Source organism: Calonectris borealis, chromosome 14 (genome assembly GCF_964195595.1).
Source record: "Calonectris borealis chromosome 14, bCalBor7.hap1.2, whole genome shotgun sequence".
NCBI classification, from domain to species: Eukaryota; Metazoa; Chordata; class Aves; order Procellariiformes; family Procellariidae; genus Calonectris; species Calonectris borealis.
In genome coordinates this window covers 20,462,698-20,488,622 of record NC_134325.1, presented here as the reverse complement: position 1 = coordinate 20,488,622, position 25,925 = coordinate 20,462,698, and the positions used below count along the sequence as shown (strand labels likewise).

Sequence of the window (25,925 nt, the reverse complement as noted above, 5' to 3'; positions counted from 1 at the left end):
TGACAGGGTAGGATGGGGATCCTCAGCCAGACAAAAGTATTTCCCCACAGCAACAAGCCTACTTAATCTAGCGAACTGTGAACATTAAACACAATGTCATTATGAAGAGCTCAAGTATTTCCCATATTCTGATCTGGGGCTGTGGAATTGGCAAATACAAAACTGCTGTATAGAGAGGGCTGCGCAGTTATTGCTGGTCTCCCTGAAAAACGGATCTTTCTTCCTCACGTTCACTGACAGGTGATGAGCCTCTCTACAGGCTGTAACTCCACCTAGATAGCTGGGTGATTCTCTGCCTGCCACGGCTTGTCTTGCACCAAGGCAGGCATGTCCTAATGCCTGACTTCTTAGCAAAGGAATTAGGAGGTATTTTAGGCTGCTACTGCATTCTTACAGGTGGAAGGCACGATTATACTGCAGAGAAGCTGCACGAAGCCAAGCTACCCGAGTTAGCATTGACCCCGGCTGGTCAGTCTTCATACCGGCTTCATTCTAGATGCAACACAGAAGGACTGTCTGTCCGAACTCTGCATTTACCAGCGGTCGTGGTTTAACCCTAGCCAGCAACTGGGCCCCACCCAGCCGCTCGCTCACTCCCCTGCTGGGATGGGGGAGAGAATCGGAAGGGTAAAAGTGAGAAAACTCATGGGTTGAGATAACAACAGTTTAACAGGGAAAGCAAAAGCCACGCACGCAAGCAAAGCAAACCAAGGAACTCATTCACTGCTTCCCACCGGCAGGCCGGTGTTCAGCCATCCCCAGGAGAGCAGGGCTCCGTCACGCGTAGCGGTGACTTGGGAAGACAAACACCACCACTCCGAACGTCTGCCCCTTACGCCTTCTTCCCCTAGCTCTATATGCTGAGCATGACGTCATATGGTATGGAACACCCCGTTGGCCAGCTGGGCCAGCTGCCCCGGCTGTGCTCTCTCCCAGCCTCTGAAGAGTCCTTGACTAGCAGGGTACTTAGCAACAACTAAAACATTGGTGTGTTACCAACATTCTTCTCATACTAAATCCAAAACACAGCACTATACCAGCTACTATGAAGAAAATTAACTCTATCCCAGCCGAAACCAGGACACCAGTCCACTGATACCAACAGGAATCTTTTTGTTGATTCCTTTAGCTGAGTCATTCTCCTGAGATTTGTACCTATTTGGCATTAAAAAAAAAAATCATTCCAAGGCAATGCGGTGCTTGCGGTCAAGATAGCCCTGGGGCACCAACATGTCTTTTGTGCTGAACGTGGAGAGCTACATGCCAGTTTCTTGAAACAGCTCAGCTGTGCATCTGATGTACAATCACTTCCCTGCATCTGTCCTAGGCTTTAGCTGCTAGTAAGAAAGGGTCAAATCCAGAAGTAGCTGGATTTGACAGTAGTTCTTTGATATAGAAGCTGCTTCTCTCACAGCCAAAACCAACTCATTTCATCTGGACCAAGACTGGGTCCTAGGAACATGACCTGGTGGTTACAGCCCAAATGGATGGTGATTATCTAAGGATTAATCCTGCTCCAAAAATCCTTTGCAATTCAGTCCCCTTCCTCCCACCTTGCCTGCAGAGCACATATTCTCCTATTTCACAGGACTTCTGTATTAGATCTTCTCAGGAAGACCTGCTGAGCCACGCTTGGTGAATACAAGCAGGACTCCACTGAAATCAGCGCAGTGGCATCAGTTTAAACTCCCCAAAATGTCTTTACCATTTTGTGTATAACTCTTCAGAAACAGAAGTGTTAGTTGTCACTGAAAAGTCAGTGGGGAAGCCACGTGTTTATGAAGATGCAGTCCTTTCAAACAGAAGTAGGAAGTAGACAATGATCGAAGGAATCCAAGGTTACCCTCCGATTTACATTCTGCAGGTGGACTGCTGCTGTCCTTTCAGACTGCCTGAAAAATGTTTTTTTCCCCATTACCAGCAAATTTGCTTTTTGTACACTCACAGCATCACAGCACAGGTCAGCAAGGGACTGATACCCAGCTCCCGAAGATGCCAGCCCTTACATAGACAAGCATGACCCACGTGTCCGCGTGCAGTGTCACACTGCAATGTTTGGAGTCACCTCTGACAAACTACTTTTCTTCTTAAAAATTAAAAAATCCAAACTCATTCACTTCAGAGCTGCCCATCTTCTCCACATTCTTACCAAGTGCCCTACAGAGTTTTTAAGTGGGGTTTTGGTTTTTTTCCCTGACACTGCTGCCTCCCTAGCACCACGAAGATGCATGGACATGACTGCTAACTGAACCACCTCCACCATCTGTGAATCTTTAGCCTGCCTTTTGATAATGACCATAGGCAGCTCTCTGACTCTTCTGCTGATCTGCAACGCAGAGTGCAGCTGCCTGGATCCTTTCTCATTTACAATTTAACACCACCATACGCCTGGCAAACCGCCATCCTCCCTTCCCCACTGAGGTTGTGTGAGTTGCGCCAATCGGAGCCCAAAAACCTCTGTACAGAGGCCGACTCTGAGCCCTTAAATAGCCCGAGGGGAAGAAACAGCTATTCTGGTCCATGGATTGAAGCCATCAACATAAGCTCACCTGCCAGACCCCTCCATCCTGCACTTCACTCAGCAATCAAGTCATTCCCATCTGAAAGCTGTGTCCTTGATCTCTGTGGCTACCAAATAGCTCAGGAAATGCCTGGAAGGTGCCTGGTCTTTGTGGATAATCCTGCTGCCCTTGGGAAGCACATTCCCTATGCACCTCTCATACCTGGGATCCTCTTTTACCCTGGAGTCCTCCTCCTGTGAGAAGACAGCGCAGGTGGGTTCCTTCTCAATTTAACCTATTTTGCATCTTTCCCTCTTACTGTAAGAGAAGTCCAACAGAGACTCCCTTAGACTTCTCCAAGCGTAAGGCATTATGGACCATCGCTTAACCGAAGCCCCTATGTAGGTTGCCAGTACACACCAACAGACTTCGAAACGCAAATGCCATCATGTGTATACATCATATTTTATATCGTGTCTCACATCCTGGATTTTGGTTTATGATCACTAGGACGAATGCCCTGTCCGTGACAGGGATGAACTGTCATGGGATGAGAACGCAGGAAAGTCTTAGAAGAGGGTACCCACCTCCTTACTGTCACATTGTCCTACTGGTAACTGGTAGCTCAAAGTGACAAATGTGCTGGACTGGTCTTTTCTAGGCGAGGTCTGTCTGACAAATTGCTGCCCTTTCACTTTCCCCAAAGCCTCTTTGTTCTGGAGCTTTCTCAATTAGAAAGAAACTAACAGTTTTTCTAAAAATACCTCCCAGTCAGCCCTAAAATACCAACAGATCAACGTTGGTCACTTGGGGAATGAGGAGCCCAGTAAAAGCTTTCTGCTCTGGAATCGTGTGTCCCGAGCCCTGCTAAGCTGATAACACCACACATCTCTGTGAGCAACAAGCCTTGCACCATGGCAGGGTGGGAATTCAGGCACACGGAATTTGGGGGCTTGCTGCTGTGAAGCTGGGTGGTCAGAGGCTTTGAGCTTCTGCAAGAAATACCCCTTCTTCCTCCTCCTGGATGAGGCAAGTGCCCTGCACCCTCACACCACCAGCAGAGCCACGGGATCTGTCACCTCACACAGCTGGGACACAGCTGGCCAGGGTCAGTAACACTGTGGGGTTCAAACATAACTCTGAAGCACTCCAAGAGTTGCTCAAGAGACAATATAATACTGTGGTGAAAGGGGAAAAGAAGGCAGGAAAAGGTAACAGTCAAAGCTCACTCTGCTTAGCTATAGACACATGGTCCCCTCAAGAGCTGAGGGGGCAGGAGATGAACAAGTTGTGCTTAAAATTTTCACTTACCTGCTTTGGTAGCAGTGGCAGTTTCCCATTTCAGCACTGGGGCTTTTTCTCTTCAGCACAGGCTAGATGTTTTGAGGTGAATGATGTACGTGGCTAAGTCACAAAGTCCACATCCATTCTGAAATGGAGCAAAAACCCAACAACCACATAAACCTTCAGCCTATACGCCTGTTTATCTGGTCGCACAAAGCACCTTTACCCCATAACTCTTCCTCAACTTCATCTCTCTTCAGGAGATGAAGAGATCTCTCCCAGGATCCTGTCTAAGCCCAGTTGACAAACTCCTCCTAGTGGCTTCCCAGATCTCCATACCTCCTCAGATTAAGAAATTGGGAGCAGCAGATGTCTGTTGTCTCCCAGAAAGGTTTTTAGCTATCACAGTTACAAGGACAAGCTTGGACTCAGCAAGTAAGGGCAAATAAAATGTATGTGTGTAAATTCCAAAGAACCAATACATACACTACAGAATTTGATTTAAAAGTGCCCTTGCACTGCATTAAATGCACCCAGAGCCAGTAATCCTTCCCAGTCACAAAGGCTAAAGCTTTCCAACCCCTTGGGACAGAAAGTCACCCCTTACCACCCGCTCTACTCCTGATCCCAATTACCAGGCGCTCCCCACGAGTCAGGGTTCACCTGGGCTCCCCCAGCCCCATGCCAGGGGAAGAGCCAGCACAGAGGGCTGCCCTCAACCCCCTTCCTCACGGGCAAACTTCTGCAGTATGCTTCCTCCAGGTGCTTGTAGTCTAAGCGCCGGAGCCTAGGTTAAGGCTGCAGAGTGCTACAAACTGCACATAGGCGTAAGATTGTAGTTTGCTCTCTGAGGTGGTGGTCCAGGAGAGAGACCCCACACTTCAAACAAAGCAGGAATTTCTCTGGGTTGGGCTGAGCAGGGCTAAGCCCGACTTGCGGTGGGACTGGCTGAGCAGCCATGCCGACAACGCATGGGTAAGAGATGGTGGGAAGGCCACCCTCAGGCAAGCCCACATCTGAGTACATGGACACCTCCTGCAACGGCAGGAAGAGTGCAAATACACCCCACGAGTCTGCTGGCATACCAGGCTGGAAAAGGACGTTCTTTCCATCCTCCATTCCCAAATTCCAAGAGGAAACCATGCTGAATCTCCCTGTACGTGTGGGTCTTGCCTACGCAGCAGGATCTCGTAGGTTACTGTGCGAGTAGTGCCTGCCATCAAACACCTTGCCACATATCAGAGTCCTGGAGTATTCCTGCAAGAGAAAAATATTCATTAAAATATTAAAGCCTCCAACAACAGCAGACTATTCAAAGCTCAGCAGTGATCTAAATGGACATTTTGAACTCTTATTTTCATTGTAATTCTCAGGCAGGGAAATAAGTGGCAGAAAGATTAAGAAAACAAACCCCCAGGAAAAAGCAAACTTTAACAGACTGTGCCGACAGTTTAGCTTGGGAGCACAGAATACAGCTGGCAAGCAAATGATTTCTGGTTTGCTCACAGAATTGGAAAAAACACACACAAAACATGCAAATCATGAAACAATTAAATTTGGGACTTACAAGAAGCAGGATAAATGGAAGTAAAAAGATGAAATACCTTTTATTTGGGGTCAAATGCAACGTTTTGTCTCTGGGCTTTTTCTGCAGCCTTTGAAAATATATATTAGGTATATTTCAAACAGAAAATGTGAAATAACCAATTTCAGTGATTTTGCTTCTTCTTAGCTAAAAAAAGTTTGTCATATTCAGTACAAAGCTGTAGAAAATGTGTTCAACATAAAAGTGCAATCTGTAGCAAATTAATTAAAAAAAATAGAAGAGACATAATCCCAAGCTCAGCTCTGGTTTCCCTATGGCACGTTTTATTATTCATTCCTTAAGGTACATTGCAAGGCAAGAGCTAAGAGCCTTGTTGTAAGGGCTCCTGACACACAGATGTATAAAAAAAAACACAGTCCTTGCACTGAAGAGACACCCAACTGCAGGCACCCAACACTTCAGCAGTACGTTAGGGCTGTCCCTTGCCAGGAATTGGCCAGGCTCAGGGTGTCCTGCTCTCATCCTGACGCCAAACGGGGCTCTGCAACGAGGCTGAGCACCACAAACCACTGCTCCAGCTCACCGCATGGCTTGAGGCTTTGGGGATTAAAATCAAATCATATGGCTCACAGTTTCAGATCTACCATGCAGCCTGAATAGACCTATAAATAATATTCAGTATGAGATAATATAGGAAATAGCATATGATAACTGTTAGAATAGGATTAGGCACGATTAGTAGTTTAAATCTACACAAGAAACTATTAATCCACTGGCAGCTCAGATCAACTTAGCTTTATTGTAGCTCATGGAAGTAAAAGGATCAGGAAGGTTTGGAGGGAGAAGCCAGGTAAAGCAGCCAGTCCAAGGGCAAAAGGTGTGAAGAAACTGCTGAGCTCTGAGGAGCCACAAAATATAATTTTTACCTTATGATATGATTCTGCCCAATTGTTTTATATGGGTTTGACTACTTTTATACTGGAAAATAATAGAAGAGAGATTTGGCAGCACAACCATTCCTCTCTCTCCTTGAACCAACACACATGTAGAGGCTTCCCCCGAGGATACCCAAACCCATCTTGAAACTGAGCCATACCAGATAGGTTTTGTCCTCCTAGATAATTTCTCCTTAGATCAATGCTAACGATTGTCTGAAAAAACACTAGTATTCTCTTTTTACTTTTGTTTCTCTTTTCATTCTCTGTTCATACGTTTTGCATGAATTTAATTTCACATAGCTCATGAATTTGCTGTATCCGTACTGCATTATTGTTTGTTTTCCATATTGCATACCTTCTTTGGCAAGCAAAATCCTTTTCATCTGTTACCGTGAAAGCTAACTCTCTTTGAGGCAGGGTGCTCAGACTCTCATGATTTCCCGGCTGACGTCTAGAGGCCTGTGCTTCAGCTCTGTCTTCCTTCTGGTTCGGGAAGGCTGTGCTCTGATGTAGGATGTGATGGGCTTGGAAGGGACATATCCCGTGGAACTAAGAGCTGAGGATTTCCCAAGGCGAACAGTGACCCTGACAGCTGAGCCTTGGATGCAGGAGATCCATCCATACGATGCTTCAGGAGCAAAACGGAGCAAGGCTCTGAGCTCTGTTCCTCTGCAGTTCACTTGAACAGGTAAATGTATCCCCAAGGACATTCAGTTGTTATGTCACATAATTTGCATAGAGGCAAAAAAAATCACAAAAGTCTGCTTTTATATAAGAAAATGGTGCCATGGCTTGGGGAGGGGGGGAAATCAGCCTCTGCTAGGTCAACTACAGGATCCTGGGAAAGTTACTTATTAAAATAGCTGAAATAGAAACCTGCTTATTATTATCATTAATAACTATGAACAACAGCTCAGGCTTCAATATAGCCGAAGTGATATGCATCTCTCTTGCTCCTTCATAAGGACAGCCTAACAGGTCAGACTGTAGATCCATTTAGCATAGCGTCCTGCCTCCAACCACGGCCAGCAGCTGCTGAGGAAGATCTCCACAGAGCAAAGGAAACAGCCCTAAGAAAACACCCTTTGTGCTTTGCTTTCCAGTGGACGACTGCTTTTTTGGGATCAGAAGACCTCCATTTCTCAGCCCAGCCCCAGACAAGGGGAAAAGGATCAGCCTCCTGCCATATGCAGAGTTTTGCTTTACAGTGGTATCTGCCAACACAAGAGAAAGGTGACTGAACCAACTCCAGCAGCATGCTTGAACTAAGCTTGGAAAGGGACTAATCATGCACCACTCACCACCTGCACAGTGTCAGGCCCTCAGCTGCAATAATACCACGAAACAGCTACCATAAAATGCAGGATCAGCACCAAATGTCTTCAAAAGGCAACAGGAGTCTCCCCAAATATCCATCGGCCTAACAGCCCGTAACTGCTATTATATGTGCATTAGCCATGCTGTCAACCCTTCATCTGATTGGCAGCTGCTGCTTGGTCTCCTTCTGTCTCTTTTGCTCTTTCAAACACGTCATCAGTAGCGATGATCAGGTTTAAGTTTGATGGTGTTTCCCACCCTGGGGACTTGATGGCTCATCCAGGCAGGGCTGAGGTGATAACAGTCGCGGCTGCTGCCTGGAAAGGAGGCAGGGTCAGGCTCCATCTTTTCTAGCTGCTCTCTGCAGGGCTGCTGGGCTTCATGGCTTTAGCCTGGAAGTCTTGGAAACTTTATACAGAAATTGTATGATCCAGCATTTGTATTTGAAAAGAAAATTTATCTTCTGCTGGGAAAATAAGTAAAACTACTCCAGCACCCAGAAAGCAAAGAAAGGGCAAGCAATTCATGACTCTAACCCAAGGGCAGGGCTGGTTTGCTTTTGTGGCCCATGCAGGAGTCCAGCTCTGATGTGAGCGCACCATGACCCCCAGCACCCAACACTCTTCTCTTGCCTTTCTGGATAAGGTCCTGAGTCCCTCGGGGCTGCACACATGGGGCCTCACAGAGGCACAGCACCTATGAATATCTCCTGGGAAAACAGCAACTGCAGGAGGCCCTGTCAGGCTTCTGTGTGTTTAACAGCCACTACGCTGTCAGGGTGAGGATTGTTAGAGGCCACTGTGGGCTCTGCCGCTCAATTCTGATCTCAGTATAGCTGAAGGAAGCTTATGACCTGACCTTTGGTTTTTTGACTTTGTTTTTGCTTTACTGCTGGGATCTAGGTTACAGTCTGAGCTCAGATGTATTTGGATCATGCAAAGTGAGTATTTGCAAAGGGGTCTCCCATTTGTCCTGTGAAATCCACACAGTCACAGCACCCACCTCTTGGCCTAAGAAAAGGTAGCATTTCTAGAAAGCAGAGGGGACTCTTATCTTGCTACGGTCCACATCACTTGGACGCAGTCTGACACTCAGACTGGTGTTACATTGCACTAACGGCTAGGGATGTGCCTAAGCTAGGAATTCCGCTTCACCTCTGCAGCACCTGAGCAGTACAAGTCCTGTCTCTTATTCCCAGGGATAGGTGACGCCAGTTTGTATTGCTGGTGTTTGATCTAGGAGACCAACAGACCAGAACAACTCCACAGGCTCAAACACACCTTCAGTGGCAGCGCACCTGTTTAAATTTCACTCAGTTGTTCAAGATTAGAAATGAACTTAAAAGAATCCGCTACAATTCAGGGTTGGTCCTTGGCTTTACACAAAGAAAAACTGCAAAGTGGAGACCTTTGGGGAGAAAGGGGGTTTAGCAACAGGTGATGCTGAGGAGGGATAATTTCTAAGGAAAGCGTGCAGGGTAGCATTACTGCATGATGTTTTAGGAGGTGACAAAGGATTGAGGCTTTCATGACAAGTTTTCTAACTATGTTGCCCTCACCCTCCTAAGAAAAGAAGGAACATGGGAGAGCAGACCCTATGGTCACAGATTACTGGAAAGCCACGGGAATGGCTTGTTGCTTACAGCACAGCTTAAGTGTATGTAACCCTGTGTTAATATGCATTTTGTGTTACTGTAGCCCTGGGTGGTGTCCCAGGTTTTTTCCTCTTTCAGCTGCAGCCCCCCTGCCCGGCACAGGTACACAGAAGCAGCAGGCCCTTCCTCGGCAATTCGCAAGAGGAAAGTAACATCTTTGCCCTTGGTGTTTGGGGGTGGAGTCCGCTGGTGGCTGAGGAGGAACGCGAAGGTCTGTCTAGAGCAGTACCACCACCTCGTGGGGAGGCTGCAACGTCCCACTGCACCTCTTCCTTTCCAAGATTCACAGAGCAGCCACCAACTGATAAGCACAAATGCCAAGTTATCAACCTTCCCTCATGGTGGCAGCTTTCTAAGTTCAACAGCAGCTCTATGCAAACATGCCCAGCTTGATGGGGGGGGAAGCTTTTCCTTCCACTTTCAGCTCCCTCTCGCATTCCATGACGCAACGCACTAAGGGAGACATGCGGCTGTTCTCGGTACTTCCTGCATTCTTGAAACAAGGGTGCAAGAGGAGAGGTACAGGAGAGCAGAGCTGTTGGGAAAACAGCCACCAGGGTCCATAAAACTGACATAGTAAGTATGTTAATTTACTTTCAGCCTCCCAACATAGAATTTCACTTTAAAACTAGTCCTTAGAGATTCGTTTAGGACTATCAAATACAGCCAGCATAGGCTATTACAGACTACATTAAACAAGCCAGACAGTATCTGATAGGCACCATTTGAAATTTTAAAGCAAATCAGGATCAAAGAGTCACTTCCATTTATTCTGATACTTGTTTTGATGCATTGGCATTACAGAGGAGAAAGTAGTGCGCCAGTGTTCCCGGCTGCCTAGTCCCAGCAGGACAACAGGTCAGCTTTTGACACTATCTTCTGCATCCTAGGGGACAACATGGAGATCCCAGACAGGGGAACTGCGGGAACACACTGACCCTCGAGCTGAAGTGAAATGCCCTACAGACCTACAAGTCTGCATTTGACAAAAGGCTCCTTTTATCTCTTACTAGTGTTAAACATTTTCCTGTAGAGATCACTCTAGTACTGCAGAGGACACGATACACTGGGCGTAGCCTTCTGGGACAGTGGTGCAAAATAGGTGCAGCAGCCAGGTAATTTCTTGCAGAGTTGTGGGACTCAGTCCTTCCAGGATTACCCCGTTTTGCCTCACCGCTGCTGTTTAGGGCAAACACACAAGCAAAGCCCAGTGATTCTCAGTTAATTGTCACTGCTGTGGCTGCAACAGCCTACAAGGGAGCTCAAAGCTGCCACGGTCTGCAGTAGGGAAAGTGGACGACCCTGTACAAAGCCAAAAGGGCCGTTTCATCAGCAACGACCAAAAGTCAGTTTAAACAGAAAAGCACTCTGATACTCAGAATCAAATGGCACAGCTTATCACACAGCACCTAAAGATGAATAAAGCAGAAGATTCAATTTTTAAATTTTTTTTTTAAAAGATTATACTGTGGAAGCTCCAGGAAAAGAATCTTATTTAAACATTTTAACACACTAATGGAATGCTAATACGACTAACCACCATTAGCTGTAGACAGCGACAAGGACTGAGTTCAAACATCCTGTAAGGGATCCCTTAAAACAAGCAAATGCTTTGTTAAGTGTTCTGAAGAGGCACTTCCTCTCATCAGAAAAGCTGAGTCTCCCCAGGTTGTCTCTGACACCTTCTCTGGTTTCAGAGGATCTAAGCTACCTCCATTGACTGCAGCTGCTGTATCAAGCTATAGGAGATGTATGGTAGCACAGAGGACTCATGATCAAAGCCCAGGCTATTGGGGATTTGGCCATTCCTCATCTCCTTTCATGTCACTCATTAATCTCTTTTGCCCTGTAAACATTAGGTTAGTCAAACTAGAAAGACGACCTTTTCATTATTGTTACAGCCAAAACTTAAATTGAATTAAAATGTAAAAAGGATCAAAATTGAAATCACACCCACAAGCGGGTCTTGGGGCTCACTCCAACTGCTGCATCAGTCTGCAAATGTTTCGTGTTTAAGTGTTTTGAGCATCCCTCTTCACTACTTATGTGTAAAGCTGCCAGTAAAGACTCCTATTAGCTTAAAGATGTTCTCTACCTTTCCTTTCTTCCCTGCAGGGACCAGCTACACAGATTTAGTGGCGAGTGTGGTGCTGGGATGCACAGTGATATATGTTGTCTTCTTTTTGGTGAAGAAATCCTTTGTGGGGATGCAATACAGGAATGTTTCTTTATAGGTGTGCGCCAACTGCTGTAAAGATTATCCTAGGGATAAATCATCTCAGAAAGCCCCTTGTCCCTTTGGATTCACCCCACAAATGTTTCTGCTCCATGTATTGCAGAGCCACTCTGATGCTTCTAGCGGATACTTCAATGTCTGCCCATAAGAACATCAGAGGAAAATACAGAATATGCTCCCATGCGTTAAGTCCAGACAAGATGTAACATTCTTCATGTGTGTGGTTCCCTAAATAAAAAAAAAATCAGTAGCGGGATGTTATCAGGAACAGACAGATTTCTAAGGAAATAAGCCTGGCTGATAACATCCCTAGGACCAAAGCATCAAACACTCCAGAGCACAACACTGAAACAATCAGGATTTGCGTGGGTTGAAAATCTCCAGAATTCGAAGCTTTCAATTTGTTTGAGAAGCAGTTTCTGGCTTTGGGACAAAAGGGCCTGTCATGTGGTTTAAATACCAGAATCCTCTACAAACAACTGATCACAAAGACAGTGAAACACCGAGCATTTGCAAGCACTGCCAAAAGCTCATCCTCCCCGCAGAGTTCAAATTGCTACACTCAAGCCAGGTAGAAGGGAAAACCATCACACTGCAGAACACGTGCTAATTGAGTATGTCAAGAGCTGGTGTGTTTTGAGGACTCCCCATACTGCCTCTAGCTGATTTCTCACCAGTTCAAGTCAGTTATACATGATTTCTAACCCATATCACTAGATGGATCATAAACACGCATCTTTAAATTCAAATTAACTTTAAGCTAAAGATTAGCATGCATGGTGGTGAAGCAGAGACAACATTAACTACACCACAAGCTAAGACACTAATAAAGGTCAACAAGCACAAGGCAATAAGCAGCAACATTTCTCATCTATGCTAATGCCCCCCCAAACCCAGCTGCTGTTATTTGTCACAGTCTTGTTATGCATAATTGGGTAGGAAAAGTATTTAAAATTGGGCTGCAGAGCAGTTTGAACATGCTGTATTCTTACAAGCAGGGAAAGGAGAATACGTGCCATTTTAAGGCACGACATTTTAAGCTGGAAAACAAACTCAGGAGAATTATCACTGCTTGGATGCCTGGGATGTGACACTTTACTGGCCTGCTTCTCAGTTGCACCAGGAAGGAAGCACAGCAAGGTGCAGAAGGTACAAACCAAGGTATTCGAATTCTTCACACAGGAAGTTCAAAATGCAAGACTTATCCAAAAATCATTACTCTTTCTGTAATCTCACTTCATGATTTTAGTTGATGTAAATACCTTTTAAGCAAAACATAAAAATAACAAAAAATATCAAGTGTTACATTTGTAGAACAAAATTAACATGGAACTCAAGCATGGAAGTATGCTACAATCCCCCAAGCTATAGACATGCTATCGCCTTTGAAGCCTGTACTTCAACCCTGCTGCTTTTAGTTTCAAAATAAATAGGAGTAACAGAAGAGCTATCATCACTAATTGCTCACAGTTTGCCAGTGTAATTTCTAAAGATGGCACAATGCTAGCCCACCATCCACATGAGAGGGTTGTTTTACCAAGGTCATTTTGCTTTGTTGCTAAAGTTCGGCCACATCCACGCAGCCAGCATCCTTCTCTCCTCATCAACCTCATCAGAAAACCGTAGGCACACACACTTGCACACATCACCTCTCCAGCCACTTTCTGCTGGATCATGCAATTCTCCCTCTATTTTGCATGAGCAGCTTCACAACTGGGGACCGTTTAAATGGCTGAGGAGATAGAAATGGACATGTGATGTGAAAGAACGAAGATACACATGGTAACTCCTCTTCATCTGCTCCCATATGGGAAGAACAAGGAAGTGTTACAAAAAGTCTAAAGGCAGTGTACTTCGTACACCAGTGTACTTCCAGATACAGGCACAAAGCAGTTCCAACACGTCCTGGCTGCCGTAAAACAAGGAAAATAGTACAACAGAGAATTGATCAAAGCCTGCAGTGGTCTGAATACTGTTTGTTCACCTGGCAGCTTATCAATGAGCCTGGACAGAACTTCACAATTAAGGAATGAAAACAGGACACAGGGTAGACAGCGATACTCTATTTTTACAGGCAGGCAATGAAAGGTCTAGTCATTTTGACAGAACCACATGGAAGCACAATCTCAAAGGTAATACAGACTTGTAGCCTCTCAGGCTCCCACTTCAGAAATGAGACTTTCTCTGCGGCTGCAGCCAGGGGTTAGATCAGGTGTGGCAAAGCTCCCTCACCTCAGAAGCCACATAAGTTGCACCCACCTCCTCCAGGACCCCTATTAACTGACTCCAGCCCTGCTAAGTTCCCTGCTCAGGCAATCAGTGGACTCCAGGGGATGAAGTTTCACGTTCTCTATTTAAATAAAGTTTTTGGTGGCAGAGAGCGTCTCCTTGCTGAAGGTGCAGAGTGTTCAACACAAAATGACCGCAATTCCAAATACTACTGCAGTACAAGTACAAAAACTTTCCACATCATTTCAGCAGACAGCCCACTAGAAATCCAGATGGGAAGTATGCCCTGATGGTGACAGAGGTCAACAAATCCCTAAGACAACTTGTCAGGAATGAGGATTTAAGCTATCAAAGCTATTTGATAGTTTAATTTCTATCAAAGCCCAATTTTAACTTCAAATTCTAATTTTAATTTCTATCAAAGCCAAAAATGTGTAAGCTGGGCTCCAGAATATAACAGTAGAAGACCCAACAAATCCCATAGCAGATTAGCTTTCAAAATCACACTGAATTCTTGAGATATAGCTAAAAAACTGAATTTCTATGGAAAAGGCTTAAAATTACCCTGCTTGATGACTGGTTTTAACCAATATATCCTATTATCCTGTTGAGAAAAAAATGCAACCGCAAAGGTCCTTTCCCTCACAGAGCACTGCAGAAACGTTGCCCTCAGTTCCAAGAGTGAAGGAAAAATGTTCATCTGTCTACTTTCCCATAGGTTTAGTATGTTTGAGCCTGCAACAGCAAAAGATATTCTCAGTCTGATTATTCCTTTCCATGCCCAACTTCAGAGAAGGCCAAATTTCATCTTACAGTTGGTTCCTCAGAAGATGTGACCCACATTAGCCGCCTACATTTTTTCTTTCTTTGTCCACAAAATTCCAGCAAGAAACCGCAATGTACTTGTCAGAGAGAAATATTTCAAACATTTCAAATAGAACAAAAATCATAACACAAGCACCACAAAGGAGAACAGATAACCAGTTAGAAGACCATTTAAAAACAGCTGAGCAAACTTTTTAAACAGAAGTCCAACACTGAACAGGCGAAGAAGAAAACAAGGGCACATTATGCTAACAGTATCGCCACAGTGAGCTGCCTTCAAACAACTGGTTCTGCTTTATTCAGAGTTTAGCTAAGCATTTTCCATCCTATTCCAAGTATATTCAAGTGTCCCAGACACAGAGTTCCGACAGTAACTTTGTGTCCTACCAAAAGAAAGGTGAGAACGCATCTGAATCTGCATTTCAGTGAAGCTCTAGGTGTAGATTTTGATATTTGAAGCACAAACACCAGATTGTTCACAGAGTTCTGAGTGCTCTTTGGGGCAGTTACTAACAATCAGTATAATGTCAACCTAGAGCAAGGTCTTCAGCTTCAGCAACTTGTATTCACAGCACCAACTTTTTTTTTTAAAAAGAGTTCACCACATCAGTAAATTAAGGGTCTAGAGAAGCAGTGAAAAAAGATGTAGCAACAAAAATGCAAGGTGGTTTCATAGTTGCTTCTAAAGCGTGATGCACTTCGAAGTTTTCTTATTCACAACCTTCGTCCATTCTATATATGCAAAACCTGACATTGCCACTTCATTGTCACAGCCACTTCATAGTCCAGGACAGAAATTTAGAGGGATGTTTTATCCAGTTAACAGACAAGAAAATCCTTAGCCTGCTGGCTCTTCATCCATCCTATTTGCAAAGAGACCTGCTCCTTCACTTCCTGCTGAATGAAACACATCCAAACATGACACGACCTGTTAGTCCACAGTCAGGAAAGGACTTCTAACACACATTCATCTGAACAAAAGATTTGTTGTTATTTATATGTGTTCTTCTATCTGACAAGATGACAGTCAAACAGCCAGGCCATTATCAAAGAAACAAAATCTGTTCATTCCCAGAATCCTAAAACATTGCTGACTAAATGCTAACTTGCCAAACCACAAAGAACAACACACAAGAGATGCTTCTCAACAGAAATACTTAGTGAAGCCTATTCTGCGTTTTACTTCACCAGTCCTGATAGATAGCCCTGCATTTCCCAACCCATTTTACCTTTTTTTTTTAAATAATCACAAATGCTTTTTACCAAAAGACGTAACAGACTGAATAGCTAGATCAAACAAAGTCGACACGCACTTCAGCAGTTAACCTAGGCAAAAAAATTCTTTTGGGGGACAATATTTCTGAAACTAAAAGATGCTCACCACTGTCTGTTCCTAGTTCTTATCTCCCATATTGCCTCACCTGACATTGCAAAGAATAAGAAGATTCTGGACCGCAGGAAGAGTGGAATTCTCATTCTGGCCTGTCACAAGGTGCCTGTCCAGCACGACATGTACAGCATCCGGATTGCTAGCTAAATAAAGGAGAAAAAGCAACAAGCATTGTGTTAGTGGACACTACTTCGGTTTCAGTATCACATCTCTGATAGAACTAACACAGAAGGTAACTATTTTGACCAGACAGATTTGCTGGGTGACTGACATGCTGATCTATAACGGACAGGGACAATCTCGAGCCCCCAGTCCTGAAACAATTTCACTAGAAAGTCCTCCTCTGAAAGGACAGCAGGACTGGTCCCTTGATTAAAGTAACATCAGATAGGTAAAGTGCATACATCAAGAGATTTTCGTAATAAAAACCTCAAAGTATGTATTAATTACCCATAAACTCTTATGATGTAAGACATCAAAGTTGTAATCACCATGCTACAAAGAGCCTGCAGGAAAATACTTATTTTCTGGCCAGCTATAATAGCCTGACATGTTAATATCTGCCAGCAATTGTTCAGTACTCCAAGTACTAAACTCCAGTATTTTTAAGTCACCTCACTCCTGATAGAACTATTATTTTGTCAGTAATGAACAACTATTTTCTTGTCCCTCTTCCAGCCACTGACTGTCTAAATACAGGCTAAGTGCCTTCAAACCCCACAGGCTTTTCCTCTTCTTGCTTAATTTGCCAGTACCACCGCAACCAAGCATACGTGACATAACAGGTACCACAGACACCAGCCTTTAAACTCTCAGTACTGAACCCATTATGCAGAAGGTGGCGGCAGCAGCTCATTTGAAAAGCATAAAGATGCCATTTAAACACACAAGCAGGCTGACAGCAGCATGGATGGAAGAGGATTAAGCAAAGAATATACAGCAATTTGAGACAGTGGCATGTCTTCTTAGTGAAAAATAAATGCATGGCATTAAGAGCCTGGTTCTGTTTCCTATCAATGCCATGTGTGTGATCTCTAATCTGGTCACTTCAAATTGTATCAGTTCAATGGGTGGCACTATTCTGTTAAATAAAGGATCACTTAAATACCACGGGCATCTCGTTGTTCTCTTTAAGGACAGATCCTAAAAATTACTTAACAAAATAGCAGACTGAATGACAGCTGCAACTGAATAGAACCATTTATAGCTTATTATTTAATTCTCCCTGTAGCTCTTCAGTGTTGCAAGAAAGCACCATGTAAAGGAAAATTACACTTTTCCTTGCACATCCAAAAATAATCCAGGAAAAAAGTGACATTTTTGTGCTTTAATGGATTTAGTTTCTCACACTGGGCAGAACTTCAGATTTTGCAGTTCAAAAGTCAAACTTTTCTACATTTTGACTAATAATAATTAATGAAATTACTAGTAAAGAAATAAGAAAATACTACAAAACCAGATCTAGCTACAAGTAAATTACTTGATGGTTAAGACAACTAATCAGAGCAACCAAGAACATTCAGTATAGTGCCTCCAGCTTTAAATAATGAAACATTTGCTTGAATAAAAGACAACTCCAAAATCTAGAACTTAACCTCTCCCAGCAGAGCAGAGGCTCCCTGCCATGCAGCAAGGAAGCAGCTGCAGCACACTACCTACGTACAGACATTCCCCTGCAGGTATGGGCTGCGCATCTGCAGATGGATGGCAACTCTCCTGCACACACCCTTCCCTGCAGCACACGTTCTTCCTTCACAGCAGGACAAGCGACCTCATGTTTACCATGGGGTAAAAGAGTATGCGAGGACAACCACGGAGATCAGTGTGCTCTACTGTACTGCCCTACTTCTCCACGCACAGTATTTCGTGACATTTATTCTCATAATTTCTAATCCACAGGGGTATTTGTTTATATCTATGAAATGGGAATACAAGATGAAATATCCTGTCAGAGTCCTGTTCAGCTGTGTAAAATTGGCACACAAATATTCATTTCCAAAATGCAGCCACGAAATGTGAAGTCCTGGACAACAGGAGAGTGACATACCACTAAACGTAGCTCCAGAATCTTTCACAAAATCTTCCACAATAATGGACAAACTGGCAAAATTAGGCTGCCTTACCAGTTCGTACACAGAGGGCTGAAAAAGACCAAAAGGAAGTAAGTCGCTCTTGCTTTTTATAAAAAAAGCCATGCAAACCCAACACATACTTCCCCCTGCAATTTATTTTTCAGTTCCCCCTACAATTCTCCCAACTATATACAGGAAATGAAACAGAAATGAAGCATAAAACCAAATGACCACAAGCAGCTTCTATGGATTTTCTGCAGGGAGCAAACTGAAAATTCTTAAGTGAGACAAAAAGAATGACACCAAGCAATTTCTGCACAACAACTGGACACTGAACAGTGTGCATGCAATTAGCTTCATGAAAGCGCAGACCTTTGGCTGCTGGACACAAACATTTGGACACAAATGCTGTGCCATTTGCAGAGTCCAAATAACAGTACTCCGCTTTGGAATGAATATGGGAAACAGCTTAAATGAAGAGAGAAAAATTAAGGCTACTTAGTTCAGTTTTTATATGCACTGGAGGAAATTGAATTTTATGGTTTCCATAGCAACTATAGCTAGGCCACGTCATGCCTTATTTAAAATATTTTATCATGGATTGTAACACCAAATACAAGCACATCAGGACACTGATATGTTTTGCAAGTCCTGTTAACTTAGTTTCTTAACTTTGCATGTAAATTTTCAACCCAGAAGTTGTACTATGGAGGTTTGCATCATCTTGGCACACAGGTACAATTGCCATATAAGCGGTCTGTGAGGTCAGAGATATGACTATACATTAAATAAAACATCAACAGCATCTGCCCACTTCTTGAATTACAAGCCAGTTTGTACAAACAGCCTTCTTTCCTAAACTTTCTTCTACCTTTTAAAATGAAAGAGCATCTTGACAACTATAACTCACCTCCAGCATTCATGAAACCAAAAAAAGTAATTCTTAGAAGCCCTCTGCTGCGAATCCAAAGAGCTGCTGCAGCCATTTCCAGCATTCTACTGATTCAGTTTAAAGTTTACTGAACAATCGGAAGGAAAACACTGTCCACATGACAGCTAAGGGAAACAATCCCTTCACGTGCTCAGTGTTGGGCTCCCTTGCCAATGACAACTCTCCACATCTTGCACATAAACCAAGGGTACCAAACTGATGATTTATATTTGTAGAAAGTTCCAGGATAAGACCAGAAACACCAGCACCAGCTCCTGAAATCACAGGCCCCCACACAGCAAAAAAGCCCCCAAACTGCAAAAATCAGGTGAAAGCTCAACCTACCCCTGTCAGGCTGTATCCCTGAAATACCCAGGATTTATCCTCATTGGTGGCACAACACAAAGCTGCAACTCCGTGTCCAACCGCACAGATAGGCTCTAGAGAAAAATCAAAGCGTACTGTGAGCATCTTCAAACAGCCAAAACACAGCTGAGTGTTAACGAGGTTCTTCATGTTACAGCATATTGCCTTCCTGCAATAAAATTATCCTGCACTGTTTATACCCTCTTAGGCTGTAAGGTTTTTCCTGCACACTTGAATAAGAATTGCCCCAGTCTTGCAAAGAGTTACTAGCTGATAACTCAAGTCCAGAGACAGCAACAAAGAGAAAAACACATACTCGAATGGTAAATGAGAAGTGCACATAAGTCTTGATTAACTACAGCCTTAATGATGATCCTGGTACATTCCACATTTGGCTCTGAACCTTGAATCCTACTGACTTGGAGAGCGCCATTTCTGTATCACTGTAAGGCAGAGAACCCTCTTCTGACACAAGCATTGAAAAGCTACTGATTTTTTTTATATACATTCACATAAAGAGGATACTTTTAAAGAGAAGATACGTCCCTGGAAGTATATAAAAGAAGTGCAGATGTGGCGCTTAGGGACATGGTGTAGTGGGCATGGTGGTGTTGGGTTGATGGTTGGACTCAAATGATCTTAGAGGTCTTTTCCAACCTTAATGATTCTATGATTTCTCTAAAGCAGCTCTTTCCAGTTCTGAATGCTCTTGAACTATGTAAACATTTTTAAGTCATTGGAAGGTAACAGCCTTACATGAACAGTACTGTAGTACTATTTTATTTAACAAAATATCTAATGATGTTCACCTACTGTTCTCAGTGCTGAAGTGCTGCAATATCTTAGCCAGGTACCCACTGTTTGCAAGGTCAGTCATAGCCCCGGGACAGTTTGGAATCAGCAACGCATGGTATCTAGCACCTATAAGGAGGAAAGGATAAACTAATTGTAATACAAGTAACACACAAAAAAGCCTGATCATAAACCCATTTCAGATTTGACAAAATTAAGACAATACTACGTAAGTCAGTCAAAAACTGTATAAACCGAATGAACTAAAGAAACTAACAGATCCATGTGGAGTAGAGAAGAAGGTCCTTTTTAGGACAACGAACATACATTTTTAATGAGACATTCTTACCCAAGCAAAGCTTAAAACTGCTATGTCTACTAGCTTCTACTTTAGCAAAATATTTATTTTTAAAAAATAACAATATATAGCGTGTGTATATATATATGAGAGAATTACCAATCAAAGATAAATAAGAAAATAACAACTGTAGTTGCCAGGACTTCCTCTTAAATAAAAAAAATAGCTACTGTAGTTGCAAGGGCTTCCTCTTAAAACACAAGTTTTATGCCTTTTCTGTGTTGTTCCTCCCTAAAGACCTAACACTAAGAAGCATCTGTTTCCCTGACAAATGGAGATGACACACTGGCCAACAGTAAAGCCATTACCATCAATCGACTCCAACTTGGCAGGGTTCGCATACGATTTCATACGGAAGTCCTGTATCCAGCGCATGTTGCTCTCGTTCACATCCACAAAATCAATTGACTTCCCCTAGGGAAAACATGTTCAAAGACTGTGGTTAGGATCACTGCACAGGCATCCACTACATTTCTTGAAGGATAATCACGTGGTATTTTTAGAGACTTTAGCTGTCAAAAACCTGAAGTTTTCCATTTTTCCCACCGAAGTAGTTCTTCTAATAGTTCTCCCTGCACTCTTTGTGGGTAACAGATACTGAACAGAGAAGTTCAGAACCATGCTATAGAAAGCATGCATTCAGTTCAATATTAAGAAAACAGAATTAAAAGAAAAGTCCCTTAATCTGTAAAGCCAATAAAACGCCTCTCAAGGAAAGTTTAGTATAATTCTCTCTTGTCAATTGAGATATCAATTGATTTCAGACTGAAATCACAGTAACTGCCCATTTTTACTTACCCCAGGAGTTGCAACTTGCAGATTAAAGGCAGAGCTAGTCAGTGTAAAGCAGTGAAGGAAGGACTGGGCTGACACACCTGAAAAACAGAGTCCAACAACTTAAGGAAACAACAGTTATATTTTAATCCCAGCCACACTAGCTCATTTTATCTAGCAAAGTACACGAGCTTGATTTTTTGCTCATCTTAAAAGCTCTCAATAATTTCAGAAGGTTATTTTAAGAGGTAAGAAATGCACAGCCTTCTTTATAGGTGAACTATGTATTGCGAAATACACGATGAAGGTATTCTGTTTGTCTGGGTTGGAGGGTTACAGGGAGGGCAGAGGGAAAGAGGGCAGAAGTGAAGGGAATTTGGCTTCCTCCAGGTATAAACGCAAGCTGCATGCATGCTCAGAAGCCGCTATGCGCAGAGGGGAAAACCAGCAGGTATTCAACAGCCCAGCTGTGCACAGAGGGACTCGCAGGCACGTGCGCATCGCAGATGAGCGCTTATGGACAGTGAGCACATCTGTGCGCGACACAGGTGCACGAGCAGGAGCAGCATGTGTACGTGCCCGCGCAGAGCAAAGCCGAGCAAAAAGCGTGCACGCGTGACTGCACAGCTCAGCTGCAGTGACTTACACACACAGCTGAGACGCACGCCTGCAAACGCACGGCACAGCTGTGCAAGCTGTGGTGCACGCACACGCGTGACAGGACGGTGCCTGAAGACGGGGACGGGCACGGCGCAGGGCCACACGAGCACAGCACGGACACGCGCGCAAAGCGGGGTGCGCGGGGCACACCGCCGGTGAGCGTGCAAAGGGCCCCGCTGGCAGGGGACCGGCCGCACAGCGCGGCCGCTGCACCCCAGGGCGGGGTGGGGCCGCAGGGGACCCGCAGGCCGGAGGAGACCGCACGGCCGGGCGAGGCCGGCGCGCCGAAGGGAGGAGCGGGGCCCGGCGGGATGGGGGTTTCCCCCCGAGAGCGTCTCACCCGCGGCGGCCGCACTGGCGACGATGAGGCAGGTGGGCTTGCCGAGCCGGTCCGACATGGCGCGGGGCGCGGCGCAGCCCGGCGGCGGGGGAGGCCGTCTCCTCATGCGGCCGCGCCGCGCATGCGCAGTGCGGGGAGAGCGGGGGACGCGCGCGCCGCTGGCGGCCGTTGGGCGAAGCGCGCGGCGGCGCCTGAGGGGGGAAGCGCTGAGGAGGGCGGTGAGGGGGCCGCGGCGGGTCGGCCGTGAGCGGCCAGTGGGGCCGCGGTGCCTTTTAACCCCTCGGGGGGCACCACGGCGGATCATGCGGATCACCTGCTGGCACGTCGCACCTGCCTCCCCCCGCTGCCGTGCTTTGTTTCCCCTTCATAGTCAGCGTGTTGGTGTCCTTGGCAGCTCTCAAGCTCTGCACTGGCACTGTGGCTGTTTTCCTCGTCAAGTTTCATACTGGGTTTTGATTTTTCTTTCTTTCTTCCCTCATCAAATTGATACTGATACCCAGTAGGACTGAAACACTGAAGACTTATTATAGGGACTACCCCACCCCAGAGAAGGGGAAGTCGGTGGCAGCATGCTGTGGATTGGAAATGAAAAAGCAGGCATTAATGTCAAAATGTCAGCTAATTTTCAATGCCCAGCTGAGAGGCCACATCCAGCTGCAGAGCTGGGTTTCAAACCTCTTTGCTCTGAAGACCCTCTTCAGCCGACCGAACGCCAGAAGCCTTCCCACGAAGCCCAAACAGATCATGGTTTATTGTGCTAATCACATGTTTCTGACATGAGATAAGGAGGAACAAAACTCCTTTGATAAGCCCAAGCTGTTTTTAAGTTACTGGCTTAAGCTGCTATTGGCTCAAGCTGGTTTTAAGTTATTTTAAGTTATATCTGTCAGGTTTTGCTCTTGATACCTCTCACCCTCGGGATGAATAACCTCAGGGATGTTGTGGAGGGACAGATGTACATTCTGTTCTTTCGCATCCCTGAAGAAGCCACAACTAATTATGTTACATGGGATGGTACAAGATGCACACGTATCTGTCAGAGCAGTTTGCTGAAAAAAAATGATGGGTGAAATACATGGATGAAGAACTGGCTGATTTCCCAGAGCCACTGGAATAAGCATCAGAATTGCAAACTAAATAAAGTCATCAAACCTCCCTGAAACTGTCCTTCCTATCCCTCGTATCTGGTCCAGATTGCCTTCTTTGCATACACTCTTAATCTTTAATGAGTCATTGTTCTTCAAGAAAAATGTTCATTTATTGCAGGTGTCATTGCTTTTGGCTCTGTGGCTCACCGGAGGAAAAGTAATTTCTGTAAACCTGTGCAGTTTCTGGATTTGCATTTTTCATTTCTGGGTTATTTTGATAAGTTTATCTCTTGATGGTTGCTAGTGTATTACAAAGAGAAAATGCTATTATGAAATGATAGATATAAAATGAAGATAGTACAATTCTGCCATCATTTTTGTTTATTTATTTGAAAGGACCTAATTTCTAGCCTGGCTTCCTAAAGGAAACGTAGCTTATGCCATCAGGCTGTCTGCTTGTCTGTTTCTTCAATCACCCGTCCGTCAGTCTCCTTTTCTCTCCAAAGTATGTTTGAAACCGTAGGCTGGTTAACCGGAGAGATATCTGGATGTTCCTCTCTCTTTGCTCCAGCTTAGCTACCAGAAAATTATTTTAAAAAAACCAACAATCTCAAAAGCGTATCTTTCACTATTCTGTTTAGCTGCCATGCGGGGGACTTAGTGCCACTCCAGCAGCCTAAGCCTTTATGGCATGGAGCATCGCATTAATGTTCCTTATTCCTTGCTTGTGAATCCAGTGGTTTTTTCTATATCCAAGAGCAGAAAGCAAACTGCTGTCTCAAATCCTGCTCCATCAGCTCTTCCCTTCCTCCCTAGGCTGCCCAAAATACAAAGCATTAGAGGACTTGACAATGATTAAAGGTGAAGACACAGAAAAAAAAGCATGTGAGAGTGCCCGAGCTGCTGGGAGATTAAATTATACAGCGATGTCTTAATACTTGATCGTCCACTGCCAATGCCTCAGTTTTACCAGAGCTTGGTTTTGCAACTGGTCTTCTGTTGAATTCTCTTCCAGCAAGCCCTAGATACGCTTTGCAGCCCCTCTCTGCTTAATTTGGGAGCTTAGCAAGCATGAGTAGTAACTAGCACTGTGGCAGGATCATGAGGACAATATAAATTATTTGCTACTTCACGCAGACTATTGGTTTTGATAGAGCCTGGACGTTAGGCTTATGTTAAGTCAGCTGAGTGCGTCCTCTTCAAATCCCGTCTGGTCAAACGTAACTGCTGCGCTTCTCGTTTAAAGTGCAGTGATTTGGAACCGTGTCATTTTCTGTGGCTAAAGGATGGCTAGAGTAGAAGGGGGCAGGGAAAAGCAATGCATAGTTTAAGATAATTGTAAACATAACCTCTGCTTTTCATACTTTTTAAATTTCTGTAACTATGTGGAGGGAAAGAAGTAGAGGAAACACAGAATGGATGGGCGGAAGATATCCAAACCAGTGTTTGAAAGCATTGAGCTGATGCTAGCTTTGCTCTCTCAGTTGGCACCACAGCTACACCGATGTGTCTGTGCCGCTGCCTTCCTTGGCAGTGAGAAGGGAAACACATTTTTTGTTTGAAGCAGACACAAGGGGAAGATTCCCCAGCCCATTCCCCCTCCTCTCCATCGAGCGAGCGGTATCGTTTCATCTCAGGCCGAGGAGAACAGTTTGTACAGGTGCCTCCACTGATGCCAAGTTACAGGGAAACCTTCCAAGTTGCAGCATCGCCTGTTGCCGTACCGTCCCTGCCGCCTTGCCAGTCACAGCTGCACACCCTCTTCTGTCAAGAGGAGGTGGGCCAGGCTCTCACTGTAAGAAGGTACATTTCCCAGCCTCGGAACTGAAGAAGAGCCTCAGCTCCTGTGAAGCAGTGCTCTCTCTGGGCAGGGCAGGGAAGATTGCCATCTCTGCCCAGACAGCTCATCCGTACCTCACCAGCCCAATGTATGTGCTATTTCACGCACCCTAACTGGCGCAGTGGAGCGGGCCAAGCATCCACCCATCCCAGCTTCTCAGATTCAGACTTGGAAAAGAAGAATTTATTTGCTCTCCTGCTCTTAGGAATATTAAGGCAAGCTAAAACTTGAGACCTCTGCAGCAAAAATCTCAGATAATAAAGGCTTTTGCAACTAAAGGCTGCCCCTGTTTCCTGACCCCAAAGGGTTTACAATATTTGTTTTCCCAGTTTTTAAGAGATTAATTTCCAAAAGGCTGCAGGTTTCTGCAGAGACCCTGTTTGGGGCTGGTGTAATGTGACAGCAACTATTCGCAGTGACGTGTACTGCCGAAACCCTCCTCTGCTCTGACAGGTCGGAGGGAATCCCTGGCTCGTGCTGATGTGCGGGGACCCCCACGGAGATCAGCCATGGGGACGGTTTCCTTGTGAGGACGGATGTTCCCTGGCCAACTTAAAAACAAAACCAAGCAAATCAGAGCACGCGCTAATTTGGCAGCGGAGAGGTCCCAGCAAACAACTGCAGCAGAGCCTGGAGACCAGCCTGCAGGACAGGGAATCACAGAAGGGGTTTCCCCTGTGGCTCTGGATAAGTCTTTACTTGTTCTACACCTTAGTTCCTACGTGGGAATAACAATAATCCTCCTTTGCCTGCTTTTCTTGGGCAGGCTGGAGTTTATTTGGGG

The 25,925-nt window shown here is 44.8% G+C and overlaps 1 protein-coding gene across 5 annotated transcripts in view; it reads right to left on the bottom strand.

Moving 5' to 3' along the window:
• GATD1 (glutamine amidotransferase class 1 domain containing 1) overlaps nucleotides 1-22,348 on the bottom strand; it is a 28,710-nt gene extending 6,362 nt beyond the window's left edge. The window contains exons 1-10 of one of the 5 annotated variants that reach the window (XM_075163603.1): nucleotides 22,214-22,327; nucleotides 21,238-21,314; nucleotides 20,748-20,853; nucleotides 20,103-20,210; nucleotides 19,269-19,363; nucleotides 17,968-18,061; nucleotides 15,952-16,063; nucleotides 6,625-11,704; nucleotides 4,871-5,042; nucleotides 3,813-3,930 (exon numbers count right to left, since the gene is read on the bottom strand). In XM_075163603.1, coding sequence (XP_075019704.1) covers nucleotides 11,689-11,704; nucleotides 15,952-16,063; nucleotides 17,968-18,061; nucleotides 19,269-19,363; nucleotides 20,103-20,210; nucleotides 20,748-20,853; nucleotides 21,238-21,314; nucleotides 22,214-22,319 — 714 coding nt within the window. In that variant the 5' untranslated portion in view covers nucleotides 22,320-22,327 and the 3' untranslated portion in view covers nucleotides 3,813-3,930; nucleotides 4,871-5,042; nucleotides 6,625-11,688. Of the gene's footprint in view, nucleotides 1-3,812; nucleotides 3,931-4,870; nucleotides 5,043-6,543; nucleotides 11,705-13,524; nucleotides 15,428-15,951; nucleotides 16,064-17,967; nucleotides 18,062-19,268; nucleotides 19,364-20,102; nucleotides 20,211-20,747; nucleotides 20,854-21,237; nucleotides 21,315-22,213 lie in introns of those variants that run through there. The other 4 variants (XM_075163602.1, XM_075163604.1, XM_075163606.1 and 1 more) reach the window with 4 other exon arrangements.
• Nucleotides 22,349-25,925: the final 3,577 nt, after the last annotated feature.